Genomic DNA, 25,609 nt, shown 5'->3' with positions numbered 1-25,609 from the left:
AGACATATTATTTAACAAAAAATTATTTAATATACACATGCATTTTTCCCATTTTGGCAATATGAAGTATTATTGGTAACTAACATTTTTCTAATTAGCTCTCCATTAAAAACTGTTTGAAAAAGCAATTTACATAAGTTACAAAATTCTTACAACCATTTTAAAAGTGTTACTGTCATCTACATCTTATAAATGAATAAAATCACTTGCCCAGAATCACAAAGCTAAGTAGTAAAAAGTGAATTATAATGGTAATTCACTACTCTTGATTCCAAGTCCATTCTCTATTCTTTGAATCACCTGAATTCCAGAGGCCATAGCTTGAGAGCTGGGAATAACTTTAGAGGCCATGTAATCTTGAATCTTGGGGAGATAAAGTAACTTGCTTCAGACCACAAAGCCATTAAATGGAAGAACCTAAATTTGAACCCAGGACCTCTTACTCCAAATCCATCACTCTATTCTAGTAAAACATCCAATCCTCCTTTATTGCCTTATCATAGCACAAAGGCTATACTAGAATTCTCAGATCTAAAGGCACAGATTTTTGAGAACAAACCTGTGGAAAGGCTTTTTGCTTGTGGTCAGTAGAACAATTAAGGTAAATTAAATTAAAAGAGGCTAATGACAAAAAGAATTGCCACATTAAAGAGCTTACTAAGACTTGGAGTACGTGTAGTGGGGAGAAGTGTGTTGAGCAATTTAACCTTTAAAAAAGCATTTTTAGCAGAGCGACAAGGTCAAAAGTCAGATGGAGCTAAAAAGTGGATGCACCTGTACAGACAACTTCTCTTAGGCTTCTGGCAGTGAAAAGTAAGAGAGAAAAGGATGATAGTTTAAATCAGGAATGGGAAATGTAGACCAAGGGCTGTATAGAATCTGTGAAATCACTTGGTATGGCCCTGCCAAGGCAACCAAAGGCAATGAGGAGTTTAAAGTTAAGCACAACCACCTCCTACTGCTTGAATTGTTAAGATGATAATTTTGAATGCCTCATGAATGATATTATAAATATCCAAAATGGCCCTGAGCAGAATAAAGGTTCCCCAACCCTGATTTAAATGGAGGCCAGGATCAAGTGAGAGTGGTTTTGTTTTTTTTTTTTTTTGTGGTATTGTTTTTGTTTTGTGGATTGAAATCTATAAGCGGGAGGGGAGAACACAATAAATCCCAATAGCATGAAGATGAAAGGCAGAAGGAGAAAAGTGACTGATAGGAGAAATTTCCTGATGAGATGTAAAAGGATGGAATCAAGGGCATTTCTTGATGAGGGAGGAAAACCTATAATAAGTAACATGGAAGTAATATAAACATATTTTCTCCCTTTCAAAAAGATCTAATTTTAGAGAACTGGTATGTTACACCCAATATACTTAATATCATTTTCTTAACACACCTATGAGATATCTACATAGGAAAGGAAGTTATGTGACTTATCTAAAATCAGTTTATAATAAAATCAAAAAGAGAAGTTATATCTCCTACTGTAATATTCCTTCCTCTGGAAATAGTGGCATAGCACTTATCTATTCTCTACCTGTTTTAGCAGATGAATAGAAGTTCACGGTTACTATTGCTGCTTTTTCCGATAAAAATAATAATAATAATAATAAAATATTAATAGTGGATAACAGTTATATAGTAAGTTATGGCTTTTATTGGGCTTTACAAACATTTAATTTGATCTAAGAACCTTGTAGGGTAAGTATTACAGGTATTATCTTTTTTTTAAAGATGAAGAAACAAGGTTGGGAAAACTGAAGTGCTTATTATGTCCCACAGCTAGAAAAGCCAGGTGGAATTCAAACTCAAACCTCTCAACTCCCATGCCAACATCATTAAACACTTTACTATTCTGATTTTCCTAAGGGAATGAGCAAAGAAGGCTCTATGCCTGTGCCCATAATCTGTCCTTACCCCTGTCCATCAAAATGCTTTATCTTTCATAGATGTACATTACACATGAGACATGCCAACCTAGAGTCAGTGAAACATTCAATTTAAATGTAGATTATATGATTTTAAATTATTCATTAAGGATTTATGTTGTGCTATCCAAACCTTTTTGGTTCCCCACATCCCATGAACGGTGGAGCACTTGTCCATAAAAAGCTAAATGGGCTTTTCAGTATATCATCCCCTTCCTTGGGTTAGGATTAAAATTATTTAAAGCGATGACTTCCGGCCAAGATGGCGGCGTGGAGGCAGACAGCTGCTTCAGCTCCTCATTTTCTCTCAGAACTTACTTCATGACAAGCCTCAGACTTAATGATTGACCCAGAAAGAAATCCACAAATTATCACCAAGAGAAGACATCCTTGAAAGTCGCCAGAAAAGATCTGTGTTTGCTCGGGGGAAGGTCAATCAGACTGGGCGCAGACTGAGGGCAGACAGACAGAGTAAGACAGGAAGCTCACACAGCTCAGACCTGAGGGGGAGGGGTGTGATCTCTGCCGTTTCTGCGAAAAGACTTTTACCCCACTGTGGATACTCCTGGCAGCAAGCCAGGAGCAGCGGAGAGGGTGTAAACACCAGAGGTGAAGATTGGAACCCCAGAAAGCCAGCGTCTCTCAGAGCCCGGCCACCCCCAACCCCCACCTGGACTGACTCGGTGCGTTCTCGGAGCCTCAGAGCGCAGACTCAGTACAGTCACTGCTGTTCTGTTAGTGGCTCTCTGCTGCCCTACCCCCAGTCTGTAGAGGAAGCCCATTAATACCATCCAGCCCCATCCCCCGCAAAACAGACCAATTGTTTCTCTTGTCAGTTTGTTTTCTTCGATTCCTACTCTGACAAAATGAACAAAAAATTCAAAAGGGCTCTAACCATTGACAGCTTCTGTGTAGAGAGGGAGCAGACTTCAAATGCTGAGGAGACTAGGAACAGACTGTCCCCAGATGTATCCCCTGGGAGGGATATAAGCTGCTCCTCAATACAAAAGAACCTCATAGAGGAAATCAAAAAGGCTCTCACAAGAGAGCTGGAAGAGAAATGGGAAAAGGAAAGGGAAGCTTGGCAAGAGAGCCTGGAGAAGTCATCCCATGCATTCAAAGACAGAGTGGATAAAGAAATCAAATCATTGAGAAACAAGATTAGTGAGCTGGAAAAGGTAAACAACTCCAAGGAAAACAGGATTGAGCTGGAAAAGGTAAACAACTCCAAGGAAAACAGGATTAAGAGCTGGAAAAAGAAATCAGCTCTCTAAAAAATAAAATGGATAAAATGGAAAAAAATTCCATAGAAGATAAAAACTCAATTGGACAATTACAAAGAGATATAAAAAAAGTGAGTGAAGAAAATACATCATTGAAAATTAGACTGGAACAAGTAGAAATGAATGACTCAAGGAGAAACCAAGAGGGAGTCAAGCAAAACCAGAGAAATGAAACAATTGAAAAGAATGTCAAGTACCTTACCAGAAAGACAACAGACCTGGAAAACAGATCCAGGAGAGACAATTTGAGAATAATCGGACTCCCTGAAAAATGGGAGGAAAAAAAGAGCTTGGACACTATTTTCGAGGAAATTATCAAAGAGAACTGCCCAGACGTTCTGGAAACAGGGTAAAATAGACACTGAAAAAATTCATCTATCACCTACTGAAAGGGACCCTAAAATCAAAACGCCAAGAAATATAGTGGCCAAGTTCAGGAACCATCAGACAAAGGAAAAGATATTGGAAGCTGCTAGAAAAAAGCAATTCAGATAAGGAGGATCCACAATAAGGATAACCTAGATCTAGCAGCGTCCACATTAAAAGAACGAAGGGCCTGGAACATGATATTCTGAAAGGCTAAGGAACTTGGTATGCAGCCAAGAATAACTTACCCAGCAAGAATGAGCATCGTTTTCCAGGGAAGAAGATGGACATTTAACGAAATAATGAATTCCATCTATTTTTGATGAAAAAACCAGACCTACATAAAAGGTTTGATCTTCAAATACAGAACTCAAGAGATTTCTAAAAAGGTAAAAAGAAATCTTGAGAACTATACTTCTGCCAAAAAAATATATAAAGAACATATGTACAATTTGTCTTAGAAACTAGAGGTGGAAAGGAAATTATATCATAAAAAAGTGTAAAGTGGTGGAACTACATCTCATGAAGAGGCAAAGGTAACCTATTATATCTGAGAGAAAGAAAGGAGGGAGATGAACATAGTGTGTATCAATACACATATTCGATTTATGGTGAAACTTCTTCCACTTCATTGAAAAGTGAAAGGGAAGGAGTAAACTAAGGGGAAGGGAATACAGAAATTTCGAGGAAAAGGGGTAAAATAAGGGGAGGAACTTTAAGGTGGGGGAGGGATCCTAAAAAGGGAGGGCTGTGAAAAGCAAGTGGTGTTCACAAGTTTAATACTGGGTAGGGGGGTAAGAGGGAAGGAAAGGGGAAAAGCATAAGCAGGGGTTAATAGGATAGCAAGCAATATAGAATTAGTCCTTCTAACCATAAATGTGAATGGGGCAAACTGCCTCATAAAGAGGAAGCAGTTAGCAGACTGGATTAAAAGTCAGAATCCTACTATATGTTGTTTACAGGAAACACACCTGAAAAAACAGGGTGAGACATTCAAACTAAAAGTAAAAGGGTGGAGCAGAATCTATTATGCTTCAGGCAAAACCAAAAAAGCAGGAGTAGCCATCCTCATCTCAGATCAAGCAAAAACAAAAATTGATCTAATTAAAAGAGATAAGGAAGGGCATTATATCCTGCTAAAGGGTAGCATCAGATAATGAAGCAGTATCAATATTAAACATATATGCTCCAAGTGGTGCAGCATCTAAATTCTTAAAAGAGAAATTAAGAGAGCTGCAAGAGGAAATAGATAGCAAAACTATAATAGTGGGAGATCTCAACCTTGCACTCTCAGAACTAGATAAATCAAACCACAAAATAAATAAGAAAGAAGTCAAAGAGATAAATAGAATAGTAGAAAAGTTTGATATGATAGATCTTTGGCGAAAGCTAAATGGAGACAGAAAGGAGTATACTTTCTTCTCAGCAGTTCATGGAACCTATACAAAAATTGATCATATACTAGGGCATAAAAACCTCAAAATCAAATGCAGTAAGGCAGAAATAGTAAATGCATCCTTTTCAGACCATAATGCAATCAAAATAACATTTAATAAAAAGCCAGGGGAAAATAGACCAAAAAATAATTGGAAACTAAATAATCTTATACTAAAGAATGATTGGGTAAAACAGCAAATCATAGACATAATTAATAACTTCACCCAAGAAAATGACAATAATGAGACATCATACCAAAATGTGTGGGATACAGCCAAAGCACTAATAAGGGGAAGTTCTATATCTCTACAGGCCTACTTGCATAAAATAGAGAAAGAGAGGGCCAACGAATTGGGCTTACAAATCAAATTGCTAGAAAAGGAACAAATTAAAAACCTCCAGACAAACACAAAACTTGAAATTCAAAAAATAAAAGGTGAGATTAAAAAGCATATGATCATCTCAATAGATGCAGAAAAAGCATTTGATAAAATCCAACATCCATTCCTACTAAAAATGCTTGAGAGTATAGGAATAAATGGACTATTCCTTAAAATAATAAGGAGCCTATATTTAAAACCTTCAGTAAACATCATATGTAATGGCGATAAACTAGAACCTTTCCCTGTAAGATCAGGAGTGAAACAAGGTTGCCCACTATCACCATTACTTTTCAATATAGTACTAGAAACTCTAGCCTCAGCAAAAAGAGCCGAGAAAGAGATTCAAGGAATTAGAGTAGGAAATGAGAAAATCAAATTATCACTTTTCGCAGATGACATGATGGTATACTTAGAGAACCCCAAAGACTCTGCTAAAAAGCTATTAGAAATAATTCAGAATTTTAGCAAAGTTGCAGGATACAAAATAAATCCACATAAATCCTCAGCATTTTTATACATTACCAACACAATCCAACAGCAAGAGATACAAAGAGAAATTCCATTCAAAATAACAGTCGATAGTATAAAATATTTTGGAATATATCTACCAAAGGAGAGTCAGGAATTATATGAGCAAAATTACAAAACACTTGCCACAAAAATAAAGTCAGATTTAAATAATTGGAAAGACATTCAGTGCTCTTGGATAGGCCGAGCGAATATAATTAAGATGACAATACTCCCTAAACTAATCTATTTATTTAGTGCTATACCAATCAGACTTCCAAGAAACTATTTTAATAACCTAGAAAAAAATAACAACAGAATTCATATGGAACAACAAAAGATCGAGAATTTCAAGGGAAGTAATGAAAAAAAATTAAGTGAAGGTGGTCTATCTGTACCTGATCTAGAACTATATTATAAAGCAACAGTCACCAAAACCATTTGGTATTGGCTAAGAAATAGACTAGTTGATCAGTGGCATAGGTTAGGTTCACAGGGCAAGATAGTGAATAAAAATAGCAATCTAGTGTTTGACAAACCCAAAGATCCCAACTTCTGGGATAAGAATTCATTATTTGACAAAAACTGCTGGGAAAACTGGAAATTAGTATGGCAGAAACTAGGCATGGACCCACATTTAACACCACATACTAAGATTAGATCAAAATGGGTCCAAGATTTAGGCATAAAGAACGAAATCATAAATAAATTGGAGGAACAGGGGAGGGTTTACCTCTCAGACTTGTGGAGGAGGAAGGAGTTTGTGTCCAAGGGAGAACTAGAGACCATTATTTATCACAAAATAGAAAATTTTGATTACACCAAATTAAAAAGTTTCTGCACAAACAAAACTAATGCAAACAAGATTAGAAGGGAAGTAACAAATTGGGAAAACATTTTTACAATTAAAGGTTCTGATAAAGGCTTCATCTTCAAAATATACAGAGAATTGACTTTAATTTATAAGAAATCAAGCCATTCTCCAATTGATAAATGGTCAAAGGATATGAACAGACAATTTTCAGATGATGAAATTAAAACTATTTCCACTCATATGAAAGAGTGTTCCAAATCACTATTGATCAGAAAAATGCAAATTAAGACAACTCTGAGATAATGTCAGATTGGCTAAGATGACAGGAACAAATAACGATGAATGTTGGAGGGGCTGTGGGAAAACTGGGACACTGATGCATTGTTGGTGGAGTTGTGAAAGAATCCAACCGTTCTGGAGAGCAATCTGGAATTATGCCCCAAAAGTTATTAAAATGTGCATACCCTTTGACCCAGCCGTACTACTACTGGGCTTATATCCCAAGGAAATACTAAAGATGAGGAAAGGGACCTGTATGTGCCAAAATGTTTGTGGCAGCCCTTTTCATAGTGTCTAGAAACTGGAAGATGAATGTATGTCCATCAATTGGAGAATGGTTAGGTAAATTATGGTATATGAATGTTATGGAATGTTATTGTTCTGTAAGAAATGACCAACAGGAGAAATACAGAGAGGCTTGGAGAGACTTACATCAACTGATGCTAAGTGAAACGAGCAGAACCAGAAGATCATTATATCATTATATCATTATACACTTCAACAATGATACTATACAAGGATGTATTCTGATGGAAGTGGATTTCTTCAACATAGAGAAGAGCTAATCCAATTCCAATTGATTAATGATGGATAGAATCAGCTCCATCCAGAAAAGGAACACTGGGAAATGAGTATAAACTGTTATTTTTACCTTCTGAATCCAATTCTTCCTGTGCAACAAGAAATTCGGTTCTACACACATATATTGTATCTAGAATATATTGTAATATATTTAACATGTATAAGACTGCCTGCCATCTGGGGGAGGGGGTTGGGGGAGGAAGGGAAAAAATCTGAACAGAAGTAAGTGCAAGGGATAATGTTATAAAAAAATACCCATGCATATGTACTGTCAAAAAAAAAAAAGTTATAATTATAAAATAAAATAAAAATTAAATTAAAAAAATTATTTAAAGCTAGGTTAATATTTTGGGTTAAAACACTTTAAGGCAGTGTAACTAAAGATTTAGCCATAAAGTTAGAAATCTTATTTCTGACTGCTATTAGCTTTGTGATTTTGGGCAAGGCACCCAATCTTCCCTAAAAATTACAAGCAAAGTTGACCAACTGCAAGAAGGAGAACTTACTATACCTGAAGAATCTCTACCTAAATGAACTTAAAGGTCTATACAAAAGTAATGATAACTAGAATTTTTAATGAGGGCAGAGATAATATTCTTATGAGATTTCTTCTATATTCCACAAAAATGATGAGAGATAAAACAAAAAGTTCTTTATTGATAGAATAGATTTCCCTCCTTGACCACAATTTCCTTTTATGGGCACATAGCTAACTTCTAAGTGAAAATCTTACAGTAGCTTTTCAAGCCAAAATCCAAGTAATTTCCCACATCATAAAAAACATTCTTATCTCCTTCTCTTCTTAGTTTACCCCAACAACTCACACTGGTTTGCAATACCAATCAACAATCACTTTTTAAGAGTCTATAATGTTGGGGGCAGCTAGGTGGCACAGTGGATAGAGCACCAGCCCTGAAGTCAGGAGGACCTAAGATCAAATCTGGTCTCAGTCACTTACACTTCCTAGCTGTGTGACCCTGGGCAAGTCACTTAACCCCAATTGCTTCAGCAAAAAAAAAAAAAAAAAAAAAAAAAAAAAAAAAAAAAGAAAAGTTTATAATGTTCCTGATACTAGGCACTGAGTATACAAAGACAAAATACACACCAATCTCAAAGAATTTCCATTCTATCAAAGGAGACAAGAAATGTAGCTTCTTGCTACAACATGGCAGTGTGAGGGTAAGAGCAGGGTGCACTAGCAGAGACTGCAGCAGTAGCAGGGAAATTGCTTAAAGTATCCCAGAACAATGCTGCTCTGCCGAAAAGGTTAAGGTTTACGGTGAGGCAAGGTTTGCTGAGTAAGCAGGTTAAAGAGTAGTTTTCTGAACTCTTGATTCATTAAGTTAGGCAGCTTGATTTATTGACTTATATACATGGTCAATACTTTATGTCTTGTGCATTTTTTCTATTTTAGGGAGCTTGTGAGGGCTAGTGAAACAGGGTAGTGCTGCTCCATCTTGTCGATGACATGGCCCGCCCCCTCTATGCCTTTTCACTCTCCATTTCTCATACCTATAGCGGATACAACACTGGCTCTCACATGGACATTTAACACTTCCTAGCTGTATGGCGCTGAGCAAGTCACTTAACCCCAAATGCTATATACACACACACAGGGAAGAAATGGACCTATGAAAAATAAAGATGAAAGAGACATTGAGCTAGGGTAGATATGTGTTAGAAACAATACAATTTGGGAGGCATTGAAAGAACAATTCTCTATTGCTGGAAAAGAAGACTTGGTCAATAAAAATTTATTAAGTGCCTAATGTGCCAGGCAATGTGCTGTTAAGCGCTTGAGTTACAAAGGCAAAACAGAGTTGCTTCGCTCAAACAGCTCACAGTTTAATGGAGGACACAACAAATAATTATGTATAAACAAACTATATATAGGACAAACTGGAAATAATCAAGAGGAAAGGTGCAAAAATTAAGAGGGGCTGATGCCAAATAGAGTACTTAGAAAAAAATATTAGACATTGTACCAAAAAAAAGGAATTGAGAAAATATCAATAACAATCAATTCATATGTTTACTTCCCCATTATTTCCAAGAATCAAGGACATTCTTGAGGAAAAAAAAAGTATAAGATAGGAAGAGGGGCTTTCCCAAACAATAATATACAGCAGACAAAATTTTGACCATCTCACAAGTGACAGAAAAATGTTTGGGAACTGATGCCCTTCACAGGCTCAGCTTTCCCAGCATTGCTTTCCCATACATCACTTCCCCTCACAAGTTTGACATTATAGCCAAACGGACCTATTTAATGCTCCTTGTACACACTATTCCATCTCCATGCCATTGCACAAGTTATTCCCTCATTCCTAGAAAGCTCTTGTGCTTTGTCTCAGCTTCTTAGAACCCTTAATTCTCCTTTAAAGCTCAGCTAAAGTTCTATCTTCTAACAAGAAGCCTTTTCTGCTTTCTCTAGTTGTTAGTGTCCCCACTCCTAAAATAAGGCTGTTTTTATATTGCCAGCACTTAGCATAGTACCTAATACATAGCAGGTGATAATTGCTTGTTGATTTGAATTGAAACGCTAAAAATATGAAAACATATCAGGCTTACTATATGATGAGCATAAAAAGGTATCTGATTTGATGAAGCAAATGCCACCTTAAAAGACTCCTTCAACACAATGCTTCCCATGGATATGTCAAAATCATACACAGTTTTCTTGAGATATGTAAAAACATAACTGTTCAACAGCCCTTTCAATATTAATATTAAGCAAGGCAGAAAACAAAGTGATATGCTCACTAAATGTATTTGCCATTGTCAAAATTTCTGGCATACAGTCCAAATGGACGAGGGGTTATACTTGTGCAGAATATGTATGTAATTGCAGGGAGGTGACACTGTGGACAGAGCATTATACCAGTTCAAATATTACCTTAGATATTTTCTTAGCTATGTAACTGGTGAAGTCTAACTTCTGTTTCAGTTTCTTCATATGTAAAATCAGAATAATAATAGCATCCACCTCCGCGGATTGTAGTAACATTTTAAAGCACTTGTGCAAACTTCAAATTACTATATAAATTCTCATTCACCTTTTTCTTCTTCTTCATAAAATACTACCATGGATGGTGAGAATCTTCAGATGTTCCTATTTATGGATGACACTGTGATGACTACATAGATTTCTAGAACAATGCAGAGTCTCTTAAATGAGATTCAAAATTGGCTTATATAAACAGCCTTTTAGTAACAGTGTTAAAATTGTTAAAACTCAGAATTAGCTGAGGTTGATAAGGGAAGGTAAGGACATCAGAGTGCTTTGGTTTGCAGGCTGGGAGTAGATTTTGCTATATTAATGTGTACACAATACTTTAAAAAAATCTCATTTTCAATTTCTCTAAAAATTATAAGAAATATTATACTTTTAGTCTAAGAACCTTTTTAAGTCTTGCCCCTTGGGGAACATAGATTAGAGCAAAGCTTTTAAAACTGTGGGTCATGACCCCATATGGGGCCAATAACTGAATGTAGGAATTGTGAAATTATGACTTATTATCAGTAAATAGTTTATTTATATACCTACTTTATATGGCTACATACTTGGGATCTCATAAAAATTTCTCAGCAAAAAGGGTCACAAGTGGAAAAAGTTTAAATAGACTTTCATAAGAAAATAGATTAAGGGAGGCAACTAAACTTAAAACTAAGAATTGTTCAGTTGTAACCAACTCTTTATGACTCCATTTTGGATTTTCTTGGCAAAGATACTGGAGTGGTTTGCCATTTCCTTCTCCAGCTCTTTTTACAGATGAGGAAACTGAGGCAAGCAGGGTGAAGTGACTTTCCCATGGTCACACAGCTAATATGTTGAGGTCAGTTCTGAATTCACAAAGATGAGTCTTCTTGACTCCAGACCCAGTACTTTATACACTGCACCATCTAGCTACTTCAAAACAAAGAGTATCTCTTTTCTCCAGAAGAGCTAGATTAGGATCCAAATTTTTCCATTCAGAAAAGATTGTGATATTGATTATAAAGACCCTTTTCAATCATGGAGGAGATGAGGGAGAATATGGGGAAGACAAGCAGCTATTAAGAGCCTACTATACGTTAGGCACTATACTAAGTACTTACATACAAATACCTCATTTAAACCTTACAATAACTAAGATAGGTGCTGTTACGATCCCTATTTCACAACTGAGGAAGCTGAGGCAAAGATAGAGTTAAGCAGTTCATTTCTTATTTTGCTTGTTTTCTCTGCCCAGGAGAATGATTTCTGGATTAAACAAGACAACAGATAGGGAAGAAAGAAAAATGATAATCAAGACAAGCAAGGAAGTAATTACTGAGCTTAGCCTAGATCAAGTGGCCCAGATGAACTATATCCTCAGGCACCAAAAGAACTGGCACATATGATGGCAATCAAAGAGAAACCACAAAGGATGATTTGTGAACATTTAGATGATAAAGTGACCACCAAGAGGTCATGCCAGATTAATTTTTATATTATTATGATACATTAGGTTATTATAACTTTTTGAATTTTTTATTTAGGTTTCTAGAATGTTAGAACAGGAAGTGAAATGCTGTAGATATAGTTTTAGATTTGAGCAAAGTTATTCTTGTGTAAAAGACAGGCTCAAAGGAAATATCCAATAATAGCATCATTAGATAGATTTGGAACTGGTTGAATGTCCAGATCCAAGTAAGTGACATTTATGCTTACTATCAATTTGGGAAGTTTTCTCCAGTGGAATTCCTCAGGGGCTTGTAGCTGTGTTTGATATTTCTTGTCAATGATGGTGGATAGATCTATCTTTTAAATCTTAAGTTAAAAAAATAAATAAATAAAAGCCAGGCAGAATAGCTTATAATGTTGGATGACAGAATAAAAATTTAGAAAAATCTTGTTAATCAAGAACATTAAATAGGTACGGTTAAATAGGATTTCTGAGGGAAAAAAAAGATTTGGGGGTTCTAGTGGCCAGCAAGGTCAATAAGAGCTTGATATGATAGCCAAGAAAATTTACTTCATCTTAGTCTGCATTGAGTCAGATTCTAGGAGTAGGAAAGTGATAGTTCATTGTACTCTGCTATGGTCAGATCATATTACATTGTGTTCAGTTCTGGGTAAAAGGCATACTGTCTCTTTAAAACCCTCTTCATAGGGAAGAAGGAGGGAAATTGACATTTACTATATGCTAGGGATTGTGCTAAGTGCTTTGCAAATATCTCATTATATCCTCACAACCCAGTGAACTAGGTGGTGTTAACATCCCTATTTTACAGTTGAGGAAACTGAAACAACTGAATAATATGTTACTTGCCCAGCAAAACACAGCTAACAAGTATCTGAATCCTTATTATTATTATTAATTTTTTATTAAAGCTTTTTATTTACAAAGCATATGAATGGGTAATTTTTCCAACATTGACCCTTGTATAACCCTTTGTTCCAAATTTCCCCCTCCTTCCTCCCATCCCCTCCCCCAGTTGGCAGGTAGTCTAATACATGTTAGACTGAATCCTTATTTTAACTCATCTTGCTGACTTCAGGCCCAGTGTTCTATTGCACCACCAAGCAGTTAATGATAAAAAAGTTGAAGAGTCTGGGGGTGTTCTGGTAAAGGAATTAATCTGTATTTATTCTCAAACTGGATGAAAGACAACACTGTTGTTATAGCCATAATTTGGTTACTAAGTATGAAAAGATCTGTTTTGAACTGCTAAAATAGATGTATTTTATTTACTATTAACTAGAGAAGTACTAAAGAAATTTTCATTGACACTACAGAAACACACTACCAGTTGAGAACTTCAGAGTCACAAATCATGATTTATGTCATCTACTTTTGCAAACATGTTTTATGCCTAGAGGATAAAACTAAGAAAATGAGCAATTATATAAACATTTAAAGATTGGGGTATGATAGAAAAAGGACTGTTGGATTTGGCAGGAGAAAATTTGGGAAAAGAAAAAGATGAGTCATGGAGAGGCTAGATTTTCATTACACCACTGAACACCACCCAGATGGTCAACAAGAATCTCACAAGACAGCAGGCAAAGGGTAAGAGAAACCTGTTTAAAGTAGTCAATTGAGAGGCTTAAGCTAAGTAATTTCTGACTGGCTGAGGAAATTGATATTATTAGTCAAGAGTCACCTACAGCTGCAGAAAGATAATGCTTTTCTTAAGGGCTGGTTTTCTGTTGCCACCTCTGGAATGAGCAGAAAAAGCAGAGATTTTGTAATTGCTGTGGAATCTTGGGGAGTGGATTTAAAAAGTGAACCTGAATTGTGTTGCTGTAAGTTGCTTTCTAATTGATTAGAAAAGCATCCAAAAGGGTGAATACCTAGTTGGGCTGATCTACATTATTAGTTTTGTGGCTCTGGGCAAGTTATTTAATCTTGTTTGCCTCAGTTTCCCAATCTGTAAAATGAGCAGAAGGAATAGCAAACCACTCCATTATTTCTGTCAAGAAAATCCCAGAATAGATCACAAAGCATTGGACATGACTAAAATAACTGAGCAATAACTAATGGTGATCATTAATTGAAAAACTGAAAAAAGTTATATTGGAAAAGCACAGTACTTGGTTCACAATAGATATGTAATAAATGCTTTTTGACAGAAGTAAAGAAGATTCTCTGGCTAAATAAAAGAGTGGTGAGGATCAATAGTCAAGTAGTGAACTGAGAAGCAGTTTCATGTGATACAGATGTTTATGAATGTACAGTAATACCGAAACTGGCAGTTTAAAGCTGTGTTATCCTAATCATGTTTCCCTCTTTTATGTGTTTCCATGCTGCCAAAACTTTACTATAGCCTTTCAATGCACTGTGATATGAGTTTATATGAGTATTATGAGGTCTTTTATTCTTTATGTATTTGCATTTACCTACTGGCATCTCTATTAACTCTTTTGCCTTATCAAGTAAATTAAAAAGTAAATATTTAAGAGCTAATATCATTATTGAATGGCAGGCAGGTGTAAATATTGCACATTGTGTGGATACACAGCCTTCTAAGTGGCTCATTATGTAGAAAGAAAATGCACTAAATGGGGGCTCAAGACAGAGTAGTGAAGAGAGCAAATATAATCCTTAGCAGGGTTACCCTTAGGACCCTAAGAGAGTCTGAATGTAACTGAGTGGTTGTGGTCTATCCCTCAGAACTTAGATTTTGTAGATTTTGTAGGATGGAAGCAGGTTGGAGAATCAAGCTAAACTCAGATAAATAATGTTGCCAACCTTAGTTAGGAGTAGGATTTCATCTGATGACATCACTCCATATGGCTGGGCTGCTCTGGCAACACACTTAAAACAAGGAAAGAAATAAGCTGCAGGGGTCCAAAGGTAGGAACCTATAATTATAAAGAGGCTCAAGCTCCTGCCACATAAAGACTACTGGGTTATTTTAATCTAAGAAGACTTAGTGGGTCTATGTGCATGTTCATATGTATGTGTGTATTTGAAAGGCTCATGTGAAAGTGGGGTGGGATTTGTTCCTTGGTCCTAGGCAACAGAAATAGGAGTGGAAGTTACAAAGGGGCGAATTTAGGCTTGATACAAAGAAAATTTTCTTAACAATTTGAGCTACCCAAAAGTATAATGTATTTTTTTCAAGAGGTAGTTAATTATTTCTTCACTGGAATTCTTCAAGTATACCAGGCTATGAAATCAATTGTTCCATACATTGCAGAAGGAATTATATTTTTTTAGGTAAGGGATGGACTAGATGTCTTCTACAGTGTTTAACTCTGAAATTCTGTGATTTAAGAATTATATCTAAATATTCACTTAGGAAATCGGATACTGGAGTGGACTAGGCTGTGGGAAACAGCACAGTGCTTTTAATGATCCCCAGACCTCTCCCAAAAACCAAGTCCCACCTTTTTAATATCCACATTCTTTCAATGACACTATAATGCTTAGAGTCATGGAATATCACAGATCCGAAGCATTAAAGTTGTATATCAAAGGGAAATGGATATACATGAAGGGGAAAGCACACATAAGGGAATGTAAGTAAACTCTAACACATTACCACAGAACTGTGCAGGAGCAGTTGACTAAAGATAAGCAGCAGAGAGATGTATGCCTAGAAGAGGGAAAAACTGATCACGTATCAAGAGAAATAGATAACCCTTACTTGCATCACTGGTACCTGAGAAGGAAGAAGCCTAAAGTGTGGGCAGACCTAAAATGTTCCCGATTGCTGCCTGAATCGGATTAAAATGTAACTAGGTAAATTTAACAAAACAAATAAAAATACAAGAGAATGTAGTTAATATTAATATGTAGTTTTCTAAGTCAAAATATGTCCTAAAAGCTTCTCTTTCTTCTACTACCCCCTAATTGAGTGGAGGATTTATGAAAGTACAATGTACAAGTCACACAGAATGAAAAACCATAGGCTGTAGTCTGGACATACTCAATGTCAAGGAACACTCAAATAAGATTCAAAAAACCACTGAAATACCAAAATTTTATGTCCCAAACAAGATTGCCAGCTTCTCGAAGGCAGAAATTTTGCTTTATAATATTTCAATATTCCCTCAAAAATTTATGGTTTGAGAACACAGTGAAGTCCTCTCATTCTTCATAATTATATTGGGAGTATAAAATGAATAGTCAGTGCAGAGAGGATCCTGTATTCAATTAATACCATTACAATATTAGCCTATTTCCATTTCTAAGCTAATATCTCATACTAACATTTTGGTAACATAGCTACAAAAAATTCCATTTAAACTGCAAACCTGACATAATTTCACAAGTCTTTTTTAAAAATTTTAGCATTGATCTAATTATAAACAATTACATCATTTTGCTACACCATCTACATGAAGTAGTTATTCTAAGATATCTATGATAATATATACTTTAAATAAAATTTGACATGCTTTTCATATGTGTTGGCTATATGTATATGTATACACATGTATATGTATACACAGACATGCATGTATATATCGGCAAAAAAAATTTCTGGTGCTTGGATTAGTGACTTCCATAAAATGATATAATTCCTAGTAATCGTTTTAAAAAAATATCATCTTAGCAGTTATTTAATGTCAAGAGCAATGTCAAGAACAGTGAAGAAAAAGGAAGGACAAAATAGCCTTTTTCAGCAGATTATAGGGATTATTTTAGTTCAAGCAAAAGGAAGCTGTGAATTTAGGATAAAGTGACTATACATCCTAGTTTTAAAACTCTTTATGATTGGACAAGCTATTCTATTTGCTTTTGATGTGAAGATATGGGAATTTAGGTAGAAATTTGTAATATGTAAGTTGGGGAGGAGTAAGGGAAGTTGAAAGGTAATGGATGAACAAAAGAGCCATTTTAGCTATAGCTAAATATAGGTGGCAGTGTTAAAGCTGGAGTAGTAAATCCTGCCTCTGAGGTACTTACCTGAGTAAGTGACTTTAGATAAGTCATGAGGCAGCTAGGTGGTATAATAGTGTATCAGTATGGGATCTGAAGTCAGAAAGATTCAAGTTCAAATTCTGCCTCAAATATTTCCTAGCTATTGACCTGGGGCAAGTCATTTAATCTTTAAGTCTCAGTTTCTTTATCTTTAAAATGAGGTAATAGTGCCTTCTCATGGGATTGTTGTGAAGATTAAAATAACAGACATATACAATATTTTATTAATTTTAAAGCATCATGTAAAAGCTAGTTACTACTGTTAAATCATTTAATCTCCCTGGGTCTCAACTCCCTCAGCTATAAAAGAAGAACTAGATGCACTCTAATCATCTATAATATGTTAGTTATTTTGTTCTTTCTCCTTTTCCCTCCTTCATTTTTAATATCATATTAAATTATCCAGTTGCTCAGTAAAGAGTACAACTTTCAATTTTGTTCAATTTTGGCTTGGTCAGGGAAAGAGGAAAGGATCAGCATTTCTCCCATTCCTACCCCTACAGAGGTAAGAATTATGACTAGGAAGCTTACTGGAGGAAGAGATATCCAGTTCTATTGGGAACCAATTTCCATTATATTTCCTAAGGTGGAAATGTCAGTCCCAAGGAGACACAAAATCAGAGGATCAGAAATTTAGAAACAGATAAGACATTACAGTTCCTCTAGTCCAACACTGTCTATTTACAGATATGGAAAATGGGGCAGCAGGAGGTTAAATGAGCGCTCAAACAAGTGGTGGTAATTATAATTTCATTATTTAAAAGATACTTTTGGAAGTTTATTACTCTACCAACTTTGAGATTAGCTCTGAGATGCACAGTACCTTATTTATATTTTAGATCCCATCAAATGAAGTAAAGATTCTTTAGAGAATGTATACATATGTATATAGCTGGCCCTATTCCAGAAATCACCAATCAATACAACATGTGAAAAACATGCCAAATTTTATTTTTAAAATCTGAGAGTGCATTCAAATACAGTTACAATAGAACAAGAAAATAGTATTACTCTCTCAGGTATCATGGCTCTTAACTATTATTGGTTGAAGTATTTTCCCCAGAAATCCCTGAGTTATTCCACGCCCATTCTCTGGAGGGATAAAAGAAGCAACATTGATCAAGGGAGAGAAGTCTCTACTCTAGATCAGAATTGTCGGCTTGCTACAGGAAGAAGAATCTGGCCGAGATATTGAGTTGAGACAGCAGATCTCCTCCCAGAGAGCAATCGGCAGTCTCTGGAGACAAAAGAACTTTACATATTGGCATCCGCAACGTGGGGCAAGGACTTTTGCTTATCCTGACAAGGATTTATTCTGAGCCCTTTAGAGGAGCTAGCCTGGACCTTCGCATTTTGGCGCCCGAACAAGGACCGACAAGATCCAGATCTCAGTGGAAAAGCCTCTGATCCAGAAGTGTGAGTAACAAGGAAATTTTGTTAAACACTGTTAAAGAGCTAAAGTAGAATTTCAGTGAAATGGGGCAAACGCCTTCTGTTCAAGGAAAATGTTTAGAGAGCATTATCAAGGTTATGAAAAGCCAAGGATTGATTATAATTTTGGAGGAGATTACAGAACTTTTAAAAACTGTGCAGGTCATATGTCCTTGTTTTTCTCTGGAAAAAGAATTGAATCCAGATGAATGTTAATTAGTAGGAAAGCAATTAGGTAAACACTACAATTCCAAACCAAACTCAATTTCCAAAGATACGCTTCATACCTATAATTTAATCCAAATGGCTTTAAAAATTGTTATTCTAAAGGAAGAGAAGAAGGAGCCAGAGGGGGAGGTGTCAACTAAACTAGGTGAAAAGGATGAATCAGATAACAATGAAGTTAAGTACAATTCTGAGCAACAGGAGCATTTCCCATCTCCTCCCTCAATTAACCCTTCAGGGGTGGAGCAAGAAGGAGGAGGGGAAGAGGCAGAAACACAAACAGAATCGCCTGTGAAGCAGCCTAAGCCTATGACAAGATTAGAAAAAGCATTGGTTAAAGCTAAGAGAGAAGGACAGGATATAAGTGATTTTATACATGCATATCCTGTGATTGAAGATATTGACTCTGTAGGTCAAAAAAGGAGAAGATATATACCTTTAGATTTGAATAAGATTAAAGATTTGAAAAAAAGATTGTACCTTTTATGGGGCTACATCAGCTTATGTTAAAATGTTACTAGATGGTTTGTCTTATGAAGTCCTAACCCCAAATGGTTGGAAATTCATAGCAAGGACATGTCTAGAACCTGGACAAAATTTGTTATGGCTTGCAGAGTTTCATGAATTATGTAAGCTCCAAATCAGATGCAATTTGGAAATAGGGGTTAACACATAATTCACTTTTGAGCAATTAGCTGGTGAAGGTCACTATGAAGAGAATTCAGAACAGGTTAAATATCCCATGACAGTGTATGAGCAAATTGCTAAGGCTGCAATAAAAGCTTGGGGTTCCCTCCCTGGACAGAAAGATCAGGGAGAGGCTTTCACTAAAATAGAGTAAGGTCCCAATGAACCTTTTGCAGATTTTGTGGGACGTTTGCAAACTGCTGTCAAAAGAACTATTGGAGAAAATGCAGCTACAGAAATAATGACCAGACATAAGGCTAAGGAAAATGCCAATGAGATTTGCAAAAGAATTATATGGGGATTAGACAAAGATGCACTTTTAGAGGAGATCATAAGACAATGTGCTACAGTGGGAACAAATGCTTTTTACACCTGGACTATGATGAACATGGAAAGACAGGGTCCCTCTTGGCAAAGGACTTCTAGAAAAATTGTCTATGTTTCCAATGTGGAAAAACTGGACATCTAAGAGCTCAGTGTACATATGGAGAAAGAGTGAGAAGACAGGATGGGAGAACAAGACCCAATACCCCATGTCCAAAATGCAACAGAGGACTCCACTGGGCATCAGAGTGTAGACTAATTCAGGGAAATGGGATGAGGGGCCCAGGTCAAGGGCCCCAAAGAAAAAAGATTTGGGGCATGGTGGCAACTGATGTTACACCCAAAGAGCCTTTAGAAGGTCAGGACTCTGATGTGCTCTATCAGCTGAAAAGCAATCACAAGGAAGAAAGGAATTACCTGATCAGTCAGCCAAAAGGCAATCAGATTGCAAAAATGGATTACACTTGGGGAGAATACAGGCCTTTTAAACCAACAGGGCTGTGTCCAGTGCAAACAGTTTCAATGTAATTGCCAGATGATGAGAAGAGATTTAGAAAGTAGGAAATTAGATAAGTTAACTGCCTGGGAGAGAGGGTTTGCTTGTATTTTAACAGACAGAAGGAAACAGATGGGTGGCAACAAGCACCTGGAGAGAGACAGAAAAAGAGAAAAACCTCAACACAAAGGAGAAAATCTAAGAAACATCTGACACTGAAAGAGCATGGCTAATAAGAAGACTGTTAAAGAACTTTAAAACCAGCAGGAATCATTGGATTTCCTAACACAAGATGAGACTAATGGACAATGGACTTATGGACATTTATAAATTCTCAATTTATGATTATTTGATCATGTTATTTGTTACATACTTCTAGTATGTATTATGTTACTATGTATTTATGTAATCTATGTAATTATGTGTAATGCCTCCCATATTGATGGATTTATGTTTCAAGGTCATGATCACCCTATGTTCTAAATCAAAAGAAAGTGGGAGATGTTAGGTTCTTACTAAGTGATAATGAGATATTAGGTTTTTACTAAGTGCTAAGTCAGTACTTAATAATTCTCTAGTTCTGGCCTTTAAAGGGAGTTTTATCCCTTTGAACTTCTGGGGAGGAGCTTAATGTTTAAAAGGAGCAAGTTCATTGGTAGAAGTAATCTTCCCACAAGCCCTTGCGTTATCTCCCAGACGCTTCCAAAATAACTGGTTTCAAAACATAGTCTATGGCTAATGTATACTTAATCTAACTCAAGATTTTTTAAAAATGTGGTTTCCTCCTATATAAAGCATCAAAAGCCTTTTTCAAAATATTTTGAAGCAATGAAGTCATTTTAAACTTCTTCCAAACTTATTAAAAGAGGATTCTACCCAAAAGTATTCTTATAATAAGGCATATATTAACAGGAAACCTCAAACCCTAGAAAATAATGTTTTACTTGAATACTTATCTGAATAAATCTCCAAGTGAGATGTCACAACACATTCAGTCTGAGGTATGTCAAAATTCTCAACAGTCAATCTACAAGCATTTTTTAAGCATGAACTATGTACCATACACTGTATTATATGCTGAGCAAATTAAGTAGCACAGAGGATAAAGTCAATTAACCTCTGTCTGGCTCAGTTTTTTCATTTAAAAAATGAGGACACTTACTAGCACCTTCCATCCAAAGTTTTTGTGAGGATAAAGTAATATTTGTAAAGTGTTTTACATAGCTTAAAGTGCTATATATATGCTATCTATTATTACTATAGTTATTGTTATTAGCCTCCAAAGTCCATTTCAGCTTTAAATCTATGATTTTATGAAGACTTCCTTTACCCTTCGCCACCCCTAGTTCTACTATCCCCACATAAAGGTTGATAATTTCAAAGATTCTGAAAAATGATTAAATAGAGAGTTTTCCTTAATTCTCACCAGATTTACAACTGTCTACTAAATCATCTTCTAGGACAACTTTCATAGATCGTGGAATGCTTCCCACAGATAGCCTTTGGACCTAAAGAAAAAAAAAAAAGAATATTTAATAGGTTTATATAGAAAGCCAGTTTTGCAGTCAGGAAAACCTGGGTTCAAGTCCTTTCTTTGACATTTAATTGTTTATAAATATTGGCTATGTCATCCTCAGTGACCTAGGCAACTCTCTAAAAATATAAATTGAAAAACAGTTGGCTATCTGCATTGGTAGAAGGAATTCCAGACCAGAAGTTTTCTCAAATTAATGAAATGATAGAGCTTTCCAAGAGGGAAAAAAAAAAAAAAACACCCACATTATCTAGTTAAATTCCAATAGTTCTTTTTATCAAATTAAAGAGTCCATCCCTCAAAGAACTGTTTGTCTAATATGAATCACAGTTAATTTCAAGAAAGATGAGTTTTTTAGATGGTCTTTTTATTTCAAAATTTTTTAAATTCTCATTATGTATGAGGCATTGCACTAAATATCAGAGACACAAAAATATGACACGGCCCCAGCTCCCAAAAAAATTCCAAACTAACTAGAAGAGGGAGAAAAAGCAGGAACAAATATATGTAAGGAAGAAATCTAGGAAAAGTGTTCTAAGAAGTTTTAGGATGAAGTGATTACCTTCAATGATGAAAGGGAAGAAGACTTCATGAAAGTAGTAGCTTATTTGGACCATGAATTGAAGGAAAGAACTTCAACGGAGAGGGATGAGAAGGAAGAATATATTACTCATAAGCTCCCCCCCCCCAGGCAACTGGGGTTAAGTGACTTGCCCAGGGTCACACAGTTAGGAAATGTTAAGTGTCTGAGACCAGATTTGAACTCAGGTCTTCCTGACTTCAGGGCTGGTGCTCTATCCACTGCGCCACCTAGGTGCTCCAGGAAGAATACATTACAGGCAGGGAGACAGCAAACATAGGCATACAGAAGAAAGAGGACAAGACCAGAAAGGAATTTGGAGAACATGGCAAGAAAAATAGCATGACAAAAGGCCAGATATACAGTTTAGATCCAGACTAAGGGGAACCCCAAATAAGACTGGGGATTCATATTTTATTTGATAGGAAATAAGAAGTTAGTTTTTTTTTTTGTTTGTTTTTTTTTTCCTGAGTCTGGGGTTAAGTGTCTTGCCTAGGGTCACACAGCTAGGAAGTGTTAAGTGTCTGAGACCAGATTTAAACTCGGGTCCTCCTGAATTCAGGGCTGTTTTATCCACTGCGCCACCTAGCTGCTCCAAGAAGTTAGTTTTAAGAGGAAGAATGACAGATAGAAAAAAAAAATACCAAAACTATTTAAGAAGTAATTAAAGCTGGGTTAGAGAAAGAACAGATTGGAACAGAAAGACAAAGTTAGGAAACTATAATAGCTTAGATGAGAAGCGAAGAAGAGCTGAATTAAGTTAAATTGGAATAAAAGAGAGGAGAAATTATATCAAATTAAGACTTCAAAATTTAAAGTTGTAGGTGAAAATCTAAACATTTTGTTAAAAGTTACATGAAGGTAGAGACTATTTTCTTTTTTTTGGGCGGGGGGAGAGGTGGTGGTGGTATCCCTGATGCCCAATCCCACACCTGGCACATAGCAGACATTAGATAAATGCCTGATAATTATTTGACCTTCTCAAGGAATATTTTCCTCTTGAATCATCTAAGTGCCTGATACATAGTAAGCACTTAATATGTTTTACATGTATTATTTCTCAAAAGATTTCTCTATGAAATCCAGGTTATTATTATCCCCATTTCAGAAATGAAGAAATTGAGGTTGAATGATAGTCACACCACTAATAAATGTCTGAATCTGGATTTCAATCCAGGTTGGGTCATTGTCATCATCTTCATCATCATCACCAGCAGGAGCGATACTAGTTATAAAGTACCTAGACTATGCCAGATATTGTGTTAAACATTTTACAATTTTATATCACAAGTCCAGTTCTCTATCCCCTTTAAAAAAAAAAAAAGCAAGAACTTTACTATAAGAGAGCAAAAAGTGATTTTATTTCTTCAAATTAATTTATGCCCTTCTTTCCCTATTTCCCAGTTTTCTTACCTGTTCCTGAATTTTTATTTCTTGATAATCTCTACAGTGTGCAGGAGAAGATGATGAGCCTGAGAGACAAGTGAATTTAGAAGAATTGCAGCCTTCTTTGTTGGGGCATGATGATGGACGACAGAATGCATAATGCTGCTCAAAGTCAGCCTTGACCACAAAAACATGTTTGCACTTGTTACACATGTAATCCCGTTCATATTCTAGAACTTTCACCATACTAGTACGAATGACTGTTCCAGTGACAGATAAAAAGTGTCCCACATCTTTGGTTTTAGGAATATGCTCCCTCATCAGCTCAGGACAAACAGGCAGACCTGAGAAGAAAACAGAATCAAGTCATTTCATCTTGCAATATCTTACTATATGTGAAAAGTACAATGTTCAAATTTTGGGGATGATATTCCATAGATCTCTCTCAAGCAAAAACTTCTTTGTATTTTGTTTAAGAATCAAATTAATTTTAAGAAATCACAGAATCAATTTCAATAGGAATAAAGGAATCACTTCTTTTACAATATCACTGATATGGAAATATGTTTAATACAATTGTACAAGTATAATCTATATCAGACTGCTTGCCACCTTCGGGAGGGGGACGAAGAGAAAACTTACTTTAAACTTACTTTAAAAATGAATGCTGAGGACTATCTTTATGTAATTGGAAAAACAGTATTTTACAAAACTTTTTTTTAAAGAATAGAGGAAATCACTTGAACTTATTTTTAAAAGCTGAACAAAGATTCTAAAAGTCTATAACTAGATTTTACAATGATTGTAATGAAAACTAATACTCTATAACTTAAAACATTTAACAGAATTCTTCAAGGAGTGTTGCTACCTCTGAAAGAATTAGCCTGGATTTGATCAAAATATCTTCCCTCCTTTACACAAGAGTAATATATTCCTTAGGCCTCCCAAACATCACAACAGTCAATGATTTAGTCAGCAGACTACCAAGCTGAGTAACAATGTGTTAACACTTAGAATAATAAGGAAATGGCACTCAATATTCTCAAAAGCTATTGTTTCTTTTAGTTTAAATCAACAACTACTGAATAAATTTGATTGCATGTTTTTCCTAACTAAGCAGACAAAAATCTGCATTAATTTACAGGTTTACCCTTGGCATCACCTTTCCCTTTCACAAGCTTATGTTTTTTTATCCTTCAGAAAGCAAACGCTAAAGATACTGTAGAGAGAATGTTACAGGGCTTCATGCGCTTTAAGTAAAGAATGTGGGAGGAGATTGGGAAAAAAAGAGAAAACAAAGAGAAGGAAGGAGAGCAGCAAGATAGGTGGGAGGAAGGGAGAAAAAGCATTTTTCATTCAATATCAATTCTATTCATTTTTCACAAGTGGACCCTAGCATACATATGTCTTTGAAAGCATCTCTGTGTTAAGAGTAAAGTTGTTCATATACTTTAGCATATTTAACATGTATTGGACAATCTGCCATCTAGGGGAGGGGGTGGGGGGAAGGAGGAGAAAAGTTGGAACAGAAGGTTTTGCAAGGGTCAAAGCTGAAAAATTATCCATGCATATATCTTGTAAATAAAAAGCTATAATAAAAAAAAAAAAAAAAAGGAAAGTTGGTAATTAAATTAAGTCCACACTGGTAATTCTTATGATACAAAATTGAATGGAAACATTACAAGGCATAGAAGTTTCTTTCCCTTGAAAACAAGCTTTGTTCTAACATTCACACTAATTCTATTCTAAGTGGGATATGGGTTCTTCATTTCTTATAGTGTGTAGAATCCCCAAAATGATGTCTGTTGCTTGCTTTACCTATTCAGAATAAATAATGTCAACATAGCTCAACAGTTCTGGCTATCTTAGTTACCTTTCTTTTGTGTCCAAGACTTTCCACTGGAGTTTGGGAGTTAACATTTTATTTTATTTTTATTATAGTTTTTGATTTCCATATGCATTGGTAATT

At 35.7% G+C, this 25,609-nt stretch overlaps 1 protein-coding gene across 1 annotated transcript in view; it reads right to left on the bottom strand.

Moving 5' to 3' along the window:
• Positions 1-25,609, bottom strand: part of MCM9 (minichromosome maintenance 9 homologous recombination repair factor) — a 187,325-nt gene that overhangs the window by 143,875 nt on the left and 17,841 nt on the right. Inside the window, exons 3-4 of the mRNA XM_074310001.1 lie at positions 23,668-23,984; positions 21,567-21,648 (exon numbers count right to left, since the gene is read on the bottom strand). Coding sequence (XP_074166102.1) covers positions 21,567-21,648; positions 23,668-23,984 — 399 coding nt within the window. The remainder of the gene's footprint in view (positions 1-21,566; positions 21,649-23,667; positions 23,985-25,609) is intronic.

Source organism: Sminthopsis crassicaudata, chromosome 4, assembly GCF_048593235.1.
Source record: "Sminthopsis crassicaudata isolate SCR6 chromosome 4, ASM4859323v1, whole genome shotgun sequence".
Lineage (NCBI taxonomy): Eukaryota > Metazoa > Chordata > Mammalia > Dasyuromorphia > Dasyuridae > Sminthopsis > Sminthopsis crassicaudata.
This window is presented reverse-complemented; position numbering and strand designations above follow the sequence as displayed.